Source organism: Microtus ochrogaster, chromosome 7 (genome assembly GCF_000317375.1).
Source record: "Microtus ochrogaster isolate Prairie Vole_2 chromosome 7, MicOch1.0, whole genome shotgun sequence".
Lineage (NCBI taxonomy): Eukaryota > Metazoa > Chordata > Mammalia > Rodentia > Cricetidae > Microtus > Microtus ochrogaster.
Window position 1 is genome coordinate 54,983,821 of NC_022014.1, and position 11,969 is coordinate 54,995,789.

Here is an 11,969-nt window from a genome sequence, read left to right on the forward strand (position 1 = left end):
GAACCCACCCCACATTCCAAACTATCTAGGGAACTAGGTGTGTCAACTTGTGACTTCTTGGCCTAAACTATCTAGGGAACTAGGTGTGTCAACTTGTGACTTCTTGGCCTAAACTACCTAGGGAACTAGGTGTGGCAACTCGTGACTTCCTGGCCTACAGTGACCTGACCGAAGAAACCTCCTGGCTATGTGACCAACGTGAACCACGTGGCAAGAGCTCAGACCCCTGTGCCCATCCCCCAACTCCTTACCATATATAAAGCTGTATCCCATCTCTAATAAACGGAGGCTCTGACAAATGTAGCATGGCCTTCTTCTTCTCTCCTAGCCCATTTATTTTACAGATAGTGCCTCTCCGGGACCCTGGAATAACTGAACTGCCAGACGGTTACTAACCCTAGACAAGGTAACCCATCAAGGCAATCAACAAACCTGGTCTACAAGAGCTAGTTCCAGGACAGGCTCCAAAACCACAAGAGAAACCTTGTCTCGAAAAACCAAAAAAAAAAAAAAGGGGGGGGGGGATAATAGGTAAATTAGTGTAAGCTTACTCACACTAATAATAATAGGAGTAATAGTGAGAATACTTGTGAACTATTATCTATAGACAATATACACTGGTATAGATTCTTGTATATTGATACAAATTCAAATTATCTTTGATATATTGAATATGCTCATATTTCTGTGTACAATATTTGTGCACATCTGAAAAGTTATTTTGTCATATTATATGTATGCATGTTTCTATCTCTGCTTAAGATATTGACATATTGATGCAATTTTAGGATATATTCATCATATTGCATTATACATTTCTACCTCTGATCAAGACACTTACAAATTGCTTACATTTTGAGGTCATTGCCCTCATTTGCTGCACATTTGTTTAAAGATTGTTTAATATCATAATATGAAGGTCTAGTCCTTAAGCTATATAGGTATTAAGAATTATAGGTCAATAGTCATCCATGTTTGTCATACTTATGGTTAACTAATCAGGTTCTTTAGATGCACAGAGATTGTATTCTGCATAGATAGGTAATCTTCAACTACTTCAAAGAACTACAGAATATGGCATTTAATAACTTAGAATTCTGTTGATGTGAGACAAGATTGCTCCTGGCAGCACCTATCTATTCCCAAGAGAATGTTAGGCACCGAAGACACTCCACTTGGAGCTTGTTTTCTTCTTGGCAAAACTGGCCTCTGGGCAAGGAAATGCCCCTGCCTCGACCACTGACGAAATGCATGGTGTCCAGACTGGACAAACAAAAAGACTGCCAAACCTTGCCAAGACAGAGTAAGACAGTTTTGAAAATTTTTCCTGCCTCTGGAAATGGTCTGTCATGCTAGGCCTTAGCCAAAGTTGATTGCCCTATCACTGTAAATAAGACTTTGGATGACTGTCCAGGTAGGTGATTGTCATTTTTTGCACCTTTTAGAAGCTGCTTGATTGAACTACCTGTTCTTAGGTCTTTGATGGAGTTAAAGACTAGATAGTTGTAGTTATTTTCCTCTCATGACTTAACCATTTCTAATAAGACTTAGACTCTTTTGGATAGGATAACTATTGAAACATTTAGCATATGCTTCTTGCTTGATGTTCATGCTGGTTGTTATTCTAATTTTTATATCTGATATTTGTTCTTACTCTATATAGTTTTGTATTAGGCTTAGAACTCTCTTATTTAGACAAAGGGGGGGGGACTGTGAGAACTCCTTCAGCTAATAGTCTTTAAGATACTGGCCCACTTTGGGCGTGGTCTCATATACTATATTTGCAGACAAAAAGCATGTGTGGTCCTCTTGGCTGCTGGATTCAGTTCCAATTCCCAGAGCACGCAGAGGACTGCAGATCCCTACTCTTTCTGTGAGTTTACCCCTAATAAATAAACCTTTATTATACTCCATTCTGGGCTAGTGTAGAAATCTTTTATACTACAACAGCTAGTAATGGTAGAAAATAGTGTGGTGGGCAAAGAACCTGGCAATGGTGTTTATGAGGAAATAATGAGGTTACTGGAAGTGGATCACCCAAGACTGAGGATTTATATTGATCTGAAAAAGCAATGTGACTGGTCAGGCCATTCTATACATTTTTCATTTTAACTCACATGTCTGTTATTATACATGCCTATTAGACATATCATATCATGACAAAAATTCTAATCTACTGACAGAAACAAGAACTCTTGAGTCAAACTAAAGAAACTAAAAGAAAACTCACCATTTCTTACGTGAAATTTTCTTGTACATGTCCACTTTCTTCTCTCCCCAAATTTCATTTACCACATTTTTTTTAAAAAGAGTTACTGGATTTTTTTGTATGTGTGTGTGAGACTTTTTGTATGTACATGAGAGAGACAGGGCCAAGTGTCCAGGCTGGCCTTGAACTTGCTATGCAGTCAAGGATGAACTAAATTTCTGATTCTCATGCCTCTCTACCTTCTAAGTCCTGGGATGACAGCCTTGCACCACCATGCCCAGTCTGTGCAGTGATAGTGACTGAACATGGAGCCTACACGTTAGGCAGGAACTCTACCAACTAAACTACATCAAGTCCAGCAAACCATCATAAGTTGAAAATGTACTTATTACATCTAACTACAAACATTATAGTGTACCAACACAGTATACAATATCAACTGTTTATCCTTGTCTACCCTTGTAACAAAATCTACAGCTTATTGCCACTGTCTAGTATCACAAGAGTGTGATACCTTATATCACCAACACATGATCAAAATCCATATTCTTGAGTATTGTTTACATAGAATCAAAGTATTATTAAAAAATCAGAAGTCAAATCACTGTAAATGATATCTGCACTCCTTACTCTTAAAAAAATTCTATTTTCACAATATAAGTCATATATATAATCTAAACACTTGTAACTATTAAAGAGATATGTATAGTAATTACTAAGTACAGTCGGACAATTTTTTTTTGTCCACTTGACTGATTTGGAATCACCTCAGACTGGTGAAACACACCTCTGGATGTGACCATAACAGGGTTTCCAGAGAGATTAACCAAGGTAGGAAGAACTACCATGAATATCAGCAACTTCATCCTATGGACCTGAGACCTTAACAGAATAAAAGGGGTGGGAGGAGAAAGCCAGGTGAGTGCTGGCATTATTCTTCTGCCCCCTCCTCATCCACAAAGAAATAAAGAGCACCAGCCTTTGTCACAGCCCCGACTGCCAACTATATCAAAGTACATGGGGCCAAACAAACATGAAATGAAGACTCTGAAACCATGAATCAAATTAAGCCACCCTCCTTTAAACCATCCTCTCATGTTTGTGATAACAGAAACACAACAGTAAATAATACAATAATCTTTCAAAGCAAAAGCACCAGATCCAGGTGAGTCAACTAGTGAACAGTACCAGACACTTAGGAAATACCTATCAATAAAAATAAGTTGAGAGCACAGCAAACATCCGGAAGGTGGTGGCACATGCCTTTAATCCTGGCACTTGGGAGGCAGAAGTGGGCAGATCTCTGAGGTGGAGACCAGCCTGATCTGCAGAATGCGTTTCAGGACAGCCAAAGCTACACAGAGAAACCCTGTCTCAAAAAACAGAAACAAAAACAAAAAAGAAAAAATTAGAAAGAAACCTACCCAACTTATTTCAGTTCAAAATTATCTTTTATTTATTTTATTGCACATCCAGGAATGCATCCCAGGTCTTCATGCATGCTAGGCGAGCATCCCATCCCTAACTACAAGCCCTGTCCCAAAATTATATTAATGTACAAACTGAAAATATTTCAAGAACACAAACCTAGAAACCAAACATCTCTCAGGAACAGAGCTGTAAAAACTCTCAGCATTTCAGCAAATGGAATCCAATGATGTATAAAGAACTAAAGAGCAGGACAAAGAAGGAATTATCTTGGGTATGCAAGGCTGGCTCAACATATAAAATCATCAACAGCATACAGAATGAAAACCACATGATAATATGAACTTATATAAAAAGCATTTAACAAATGTAATATCCATCTATGATTTAAAAAAAACAAACCTCAACCAAGAGCTGTGCAGTGATAGTGCACACCTTTAATCCCAGCACTCAGAGATGGCAGATCTCTGAGTTTGAGGCCAGCCTGGTCTACAGAGCAAGTTCAAAGATAGCCATGCGACAAGGAGAAACCCTATCTCAGAAGAAAAAAGAACAAGAAAAACCTCAACCAAGAATGAAGAGAAACTCTCTCAACTTGATCCGGAATACTCCTGGAAAATAAAAACTACAATGAGGTCATGTTCAGTGAGATATTTAAAACAGCCTCCCACTGAGATCAGGAACAGAGCAAGAGGTCTTCTCTCCATTACCTCAGGTTTCATTTGTTTGTGCGCTCTGTCCCCGCCCCGCCCCCAAACAGGATAACCTTAAACTCACAATTTCACCAAGGCTGGCCTTAAATGTGGGAACCTCCTACCCCAGTCTCCCATGTGCTAGGATTACAAGCCACCATGTACATCTGCTTATGGGTGTCAAGAGCAACTTTCCTTACAATTTTTCAAAACTTAGAAACAACTATCACTTAGGTACATTCAGACAATGAAGAATTATTAATCATAACTAAAGAGAAATGAGATTATTGAGTAGTCAAGAGAAGACATGGAAGAATCTTAAGCAAACATTACTATTTTAAATGAAAGAAGGAACTTTGAGAAAGCTACACACTATATGATTCTCCCAACACGCTAATCTGGAAGGAAAACAATGGAGGTTATTCAAAGCCCGGAGGTAAGGAGGGAAGAGCTGGCAGAGCACAGGGTTTTTAGGATAGTGCACTTACTTCATACACTGTTACAGTAGCGACACATGCCATTGTATGTTGCCCAAATCTACAGAATATACAATCCTGATGTTGGTAACAGAAGCTATCCATGAGGGGAGAAGGGGGTATAAGGGCACTCTACAGCTTCTGTTCAGTTTTTCTAAGAGCCCAGAAGTGCTCTAAAAAAATTAAGTCTATTTAAAATATGTCCTAAGTTTCATGACTCATGCTTACACTATTTGAATCACTGTTTTTATGATGCTCTCTTATGTGTACAATTTTCTAGAGACTGAAGAACCTTCTGAAGACTGTTAGGAAAGGAGGCAAACTACATCACTATGATTCTAACCAGTGAATTTTTACCTTGAAGATTCATAACACATCAGATATTTTCATTTTTCTAATATAGAAATATAAACAATATTGAGTCTAAAGAACAGAAATGAGACAATAATCTGTTTCTATTACAAAGATAAAGTAATCTCGTACCCGAATTATTAGGTTTGTCCATAGGAAATGCAAACTTACACATATATAAAAATGTAAAGTGTATTACTCCCAAAACATACAAATAACTACTCAATGGTATTCTTACTCCAAGTAGGAATCAGCTATTGGTTTTAAATGTATCCCAACTAACTCTGGGTTAGCAACCTGAGCAGTATTACAGAGCTGGTTCCCTTCTGGGCATTCAGTTGCCTATCAAGTAATGGCAGGAACTCTATGCAGATTTAGAGGATTTAAATGACAACTCTATTTCCCAGTCATGTAAGCCTAAGCCAGTCAGAACCCATCAATAATTTACTAATTTGTAAAACAAGGATAATTCATTAATTTATTTGGAGGATAAAACATGATGGTGAAAATCTTAACAAATACCAAGTATACAATATAATTATTAAATTAACAACATTTTATAATTATATATTGCCTTATCTTTCATGTCATCATCAATGCATGAATAAGGCTTAATTACCAATCTTAAAATAATAATAACACTAAGTTACAATACTAATAAAAAGCTCAGCAAATTTAAAAGGAAATTTTTAATTTTAAAATATAATTTGTTAAAAAATTAATGAATCACTTACTGATGTCTATCCTCTGTTCTACAGGTAAAGGATTGATTCGGGTAACAAGTTTTGAAAGACATGTTGCTGCAAGGAGCTGAGCATAGGATGTCTGTAAAGAACAGTAATTTTTATTATCATCACAAAAATAGAATAGTCAAAATATAAGAAATTTTTCTAAGCAAAAACAGTAATTTGTCGAGTTCTCCAAAGTTGTACACGTATGACAAATAAGACCCATGAATACAGTCTCTCATAACACGTCATCAGCTGAAGGAGGTGTAGAGTCAGTTCAACAGCACCAAGTAAATGGAAAATAAATGTCTGAACAAGCTTAAACCAAACACTCTTACCATGGCCTAGCAGTTCTGCGCACTCTGCGCTCATTATACCACCAAACACACCTGCACCCACACTTCCGAAGAATGCGCCCAAAACAGTTTTTCAGTGCTTCCCCGCCATGATTTCTCTGTTCCTTCTGATTTATTTCTGACTGTGGCTGGCCATGAACTTTCACTTTTGTTTAAAGATTTGCGTTTTTAATTTGTGTTTATGCATGTGTGCTCACATGAGTTTATGCACACTACATGTGTGCAGGTGTTCTCGGATTCCTGGAATGAAGTTAGAGGCCACTGTGAAGCGCCTGATGGGAGAGTTGTGAACTGACCCTGCATCCTCAAGAAGGAAAGCAAGTGCTCGTAAGCACTGATCATCTCTTCAACCTCACCACCAGTTTCTGAACATACCACAGTGTACTCAAACTATAAAGTCATGTTCAACATACCACAGTGTACTCAAACTATAAAGTCATGTTCATCCTCAAAATTCAGTTCATATATTCATTCTACTCCCAAAAATTTCTTACCAAATTGTACTTTTTCTCTAGACTACAAGGTGGGGAAAAAATCCATAAACAATATACTATTTTCGTGTAACCTGTAAGCTAAAGACGGTTTTCACAGTTTTAACCACTGAAAACAACTTTATTTATTTATTTATTTATTTATTTATTTATTTATTTATTTATTTATTTATTGCTTTTCGAGACAGGGTTTCTCTGTGGTTTTGGAGCCTGTCCTGCTGTCCTGGAACTAGCTCTTGTAGACCAGGCTAGTCTCAAACTCACAGAGATCCGCCTGCCTCTGCCTCCCAAGTGCTGGGATTAAAGGCGTGCGCCACCACCGCCCGGCTGAAAACAACTTTAAACAGTATTTTATTTTATTTTTCTTCTTTATTTATCTATTCAAGATTTCCGTCTCCTTCCCGCCACCGCCTCCCACCTCCCTCATCCCTCCCCTTCCCCAAATCAAGTCCATCTTCCCCCTCAGCCCGAAGAGCAATCAGGGTTCCCTGCCCTGTGGGAAGTCCAAGGACCACCCACCTCCATTCAGGTCTAGTAAGTTGAGCATCCAAACTACCTAGGCTCTTACAAAGCCAGTGCGTGCAGTAGGATCAGAAACCCATTGCCATTGTTCTTGAGTTCTCAGCAGTCCTCATTGTCCACTACGTTCAGAGAGTCCGGTTTTATCCCAGGCTTTTTCAGACCCAGGCCAGCTGGCCTTGGTGAGTTCTTAATAGAACATCCCCATTTAAACAGTATTTTGTAACATGTGAAAAGCAGGTGCAATCTCAACTTCAGGATGATGAAGTTTATGATGCACAAAGCCTTGCCTGGTGTTTACCTGCTGTCCAAGGCTTACTGCATGGGTAATGGCAGATCCTAGCAGCTAAAACTGACCCGCTTTACGCTCAAACCTGGCTGCTTGCTGCTCATGTGCCACAGACTGTAGTGATGCGACTCCAGTCTCCAGAGTGTCACAGGGACTGAGCCAACACAAGCCATACCTTTCATCGTATCAATGTATAGCCATCATGTCAAGAAGAAAATGCCTAAATGTCAAGGCATAGTGTTCAATTAGTAGCAGATCAGTGAGTTTTCCCTAATGGTGCTACAGCTACCTGTGGTAAAAGAATTATATGTCAACGATTTCAAACTAAGCAGGCATAACAAGAGTTCAACTTATGAAAGTCAGTAGTCTTTCTGAAATTTAAAACAGACCATGTCAGAACAGCAGTTTCTTTTTTAAAAAGACGTAAAAAATGAAATCAAAGTTAAGTTTACAAGTAGCAGCTGGGCAGTGGTGCACACCTTTAATCCCAGCACACAGGAGGCAAAGGCAGGTAGACCTCTGTGAGTTCTAGGCCAGCCCAGAATACAGAATGAGTTCCAGAACAGCCAGGGCTACACAGAGAAACCCTCTTCCCCTTCCACCTCAAACAAAGTTTACAAGTAGCTCATTACTTAAGTCAAGTAAAGGAAGTTCCTTACTAATGATGAGTTAGTCACCATTATCTTACTGTAGCAGCTGAAGTTAGTATAGAGAAAATAAACTTCACTAGCCTTTCAGTGAGAACAAATGCTCAGAGCCGGACACTAAAGCAACACAAGAAGCCAGTTTATAGGCAAGGCTAATAAACTGCAAAGATTATCATTAGCTTTCAGTGAATGGGTTGAGGTTACTAATAACTGTTCATGCTATTAATGCTACTGACACTTGCCATCTACTTATTCTAGAAGTCAAGTACGAATGGGAAGCAATTAAAGAACTGTTTCTTTTTACGAAGAATCTGTGGAACTACAGACAGAATATTTTCAAAGGAGCTGAGAAAGCATTAATTAAATATAAACCTTAGGTAGAATCTGCTATACACGTGTGACAACTGTACATGAAGCAGAAAAGGGCTGGTCAAAAGCTTGTAAATAATTATAATAGTAATAACTTTGAAGTCTGTATCATTCACTTTATTATAGGCATTTATTCTGGAGTGGATATCTAAATTGCCCCTAACTTAATGAACCAGGAGTCCTCATTTACTTTTGTGAGCTCATCTTCCACTGTGGAGATTTCTGTCAGATCAAGATGCTGAATACCCTGACTTGCCCCCAACAAGGCAGACTAATAGCTTGTCAGAGATAAATTGGATTTTTTTTTCTTTTTTTAAGCTCAGGTCTGACAGTGAAAGTTTACAGATAAAGCAAAGCCACTATTTTTCACTATTAAATGGCTTTACAAATTAGTTCATACAACAAACTTGTTCTCTCAATGAGAACAATCTAGTGCCTAACGTGCAGGATAGAGCACTTATACAGAAGATGGCAAGATGAGTGAGACTCAAGTTACTAGGAAACAACATTGTGTGAGTCACAAGGATCACCAGGCCACTTCACACAGCCCGACACCGAGAGAAGCTAAAATACATAGTGAAAGCGCCACTCCCAACACGTTTTCTCATCTCCAACTACAGTCCCAGTAGCAATGTTTATACTGATGCAAGTATAATGAAAATTTCCATATTAGAAAATCCATTTTGCTGTGCAACTGAAGACCTTCTACCTAATTTTTAATTGGAAACTATTAATTTGCAACACAATGATAGGCAAAATGGCATATATCAAGAGGATAAGACACAGAAATGCCTTCTAAGTGAAAGTATGCGTAATGCAAATGAGATGCCAAAGCGCTGGTATAATGTTTGGCAGCATCTAAGTTTGTGAAGATATTTTCAAAGGTATAAAATCTTAGCCAGCATGACAGGATACACCTTGAATACCAGCACTTTAAAAGCAAAAGCAGGTAGATCTCTGTGAATGCCTGGTTTACAAGAGGGAGTTCCAGGTCAGCCAAGGTTCAGCCAAGATTCTCACACAGTGAGATCCCATTGAGAAAAAAAAATGCATCATTTCATTATAAGTCTGCATGAAATATGAACATCTGCCATCAAGTCCAATAACAGGAAACACCAACTTTAAACTCCAATTAATTCCAAATATTTTATCAGCCAACCTGTATGACATAAAAAACTACATTTGGGGGCTGGAGAGATGGCTCAGTGGTTAAGAGCATTGCCTGCTCTTCCAAAGGTCCTGAGTTCAATTCCCAGCAACCACATGGTGGCTCACAACCATCTGTAATGAGGTCTGGTGCCTTCTTCTGGCCTGCAGACATACACACAGACAGAATATTGTATACATAAAAAATAAATAAATAAATAAAATATTTAAAAAAAAAAACTACATTTGGTAATTATATTTTGAATTCTACCAACAAAATTTTGAGGATTTGTTTTCTCTATTATTATAATTATGAAATGCCAATTTTGACTCACAAAGCCTAAAATACTACATGGCCCTTTATGGAAAGTTTGTCACCTTTTCTGTAAAACATAAGTCTCTTTCTGTGGTATTTTCCATATCATTTCATACCTCTTTATTTATAGATCTGTGCCTCTCTAACTAAACAGTGAACTACTTTAATTCATGTAAATAGGTCAAGTAAGCTGTATGGTATTGGTTATGTTTCAGTATGTGCTGACTGCTGAGTCAATGTTCTTCTCTCGATTGATCGATCGATAGACAGACAGACAGCTATAAATGTATAGAATGAAGGTATAAAGAGGCAGTGAGCACTCTTCTGAACAATCCTTTGATTTTTCCAGAGTTAATTATAACTACCTATAACATTTGGATTTTTTAAGTTATGTCTGAAATAAATTGTTAGGACTGGAGATGTAACTTGGCAGTAGAAAGCTTGTTTAACGTGTAAAAGGTCCTCGTTCACTCCCTAGCATTATGAAAATAAACATATAAAATGTGACATAAAAGCAGGTCAAGAACTAAGAAACTATTCCAACACATTCTTGTTTCTACTTTGTGGCCATTTCTGGGGCTTTCTAATTCTTTCCTGCTTAACCTCTCTGACAGGAAATTATAATAAATAGATGTAGCAAAAGCTGCGAGTATCACTGCTAACACTGCTTGCTATTACTGTTAATACTGGCCTTGCATGGTTAATCACTTAACACATACTTACTGTTCCTTGTTCTAATAAAAGTTGACACTTGCTGAGACATTCTGGGCTGTCAATCAGTTCCAAGAGTGCTTTTTCAGCCTCTATTCTTTCTGTGAGATCAGTCCCTACGTAGAGATGAGTACACAATGCTTCCAATTCGGCCAAATTCTTCAGAGGGAGAAAAAAAAAAAGACATTTGACTTAAATAAAAATAAATAAATATATTAGACACAGAAAATGAGATGCAGAAATAATACTTATATACATTCAATCAATATATAGTTATTGTGCAGCAATGACTCACTTAGATATAGTAAAAAAGAGGTATATCTCCTATTTCCCAAATTACTAACTTAAAAATTGAGTTATGCAATGCAACTTAATAGGGAAGATTCTCTCCTTAAGGAGCTCGCAAGGTTATGCCTGAAGAAGAATGACATCTATGCTAAAACGTTCAAAACCAAGAATGCCTCAAACATAAAGGGCAAACCAGACGGAGAAAAGATTAGAAGGTAGTGGAGGCAAAGAAATAACATTTACAAGGTCTTGAAATAAACCGAATGTACTCATTTCAAGGCATTAAACAGTGGCCAGTAAACAGCCAGGAGATGCCCAATGAAGCTAGAAGCTAGAATGAGCACACACAAGCTGCCCACAGATCAATTTACGCTCTTCTGTTGCTTCCAATCCTACTGCAACCTATAACAAAAGAATTAATGATAATTATATGTAAGCTGACTTGGACCTTCTGAACTCATAGTGCTTCAGGTCATAATTTTTGATCCTACAATATTTCTAACAACATTTTAGCTAATTATTGCACAGGTTTTTATCTTATAAGCACAAAGACTAATCCATCTGTCTACAAACACAGTATCATCTGATGATATAGAATACAGGGAAACAGTGAACTACCAAGTGAATTCAGTTTAAAAGAATCTTGTTAAAGCCATTCACTAAAACAAAAGATTTGACTTGGGACTTGAATTATATACTTGACAAAAATATTGGCAGAGATTTCAAAAACAGGTAGTCAAATGAACATAATGGGTTATTCCAAAAGAAATGCCAATTTTGTTCTGGCCTGAATTCTTTTCGTTTTGGTTTGATTTTTTGTTTATTTGTTTTGTTTTGTTTTTTGGTTTTTTGAGACAGGGTTTCTCTGTGACTTTGGAGCCTGTCCTGGAACTAGCTCTGTAGACCAGGCTGGTCTCGAACTCACAGAGATCCACCTGCCTCTGCCTCCCGAG

General features: G+C 37.8%; 1 protein-coding gene across 2 annotated transcripts in view; it reads right to left on the reverse strand.

The window, feature by feature from the left end:
• Ranbp17 (RAN binding protein 17) overlaps positions 1 to 11,969 on the reverse strand; it is a 352,625-nt gene that overhangs the window by 333,781 nt on the left and 6,875 nt on the right. For both annotated transcript variants that reach the window (XM_026780758.1, XM_026780757.1), the window contains exons 2-3: positions 10,741 to 10,887; positions 5,891 to 5,981 (exon numbers count right to left, since the gene is read on the reverse strand). In XM_026780758.1, the coding sequence (XP_026636559.1) occupies positions 5,891 to 5,981; positions 10,741 to 10,887 (238 nt within the window). The remainder of the gene's footprint in view (positions 1 to 5,890; positions 5,982 to 10,740; positions 10,888 to 11,969) is intronic.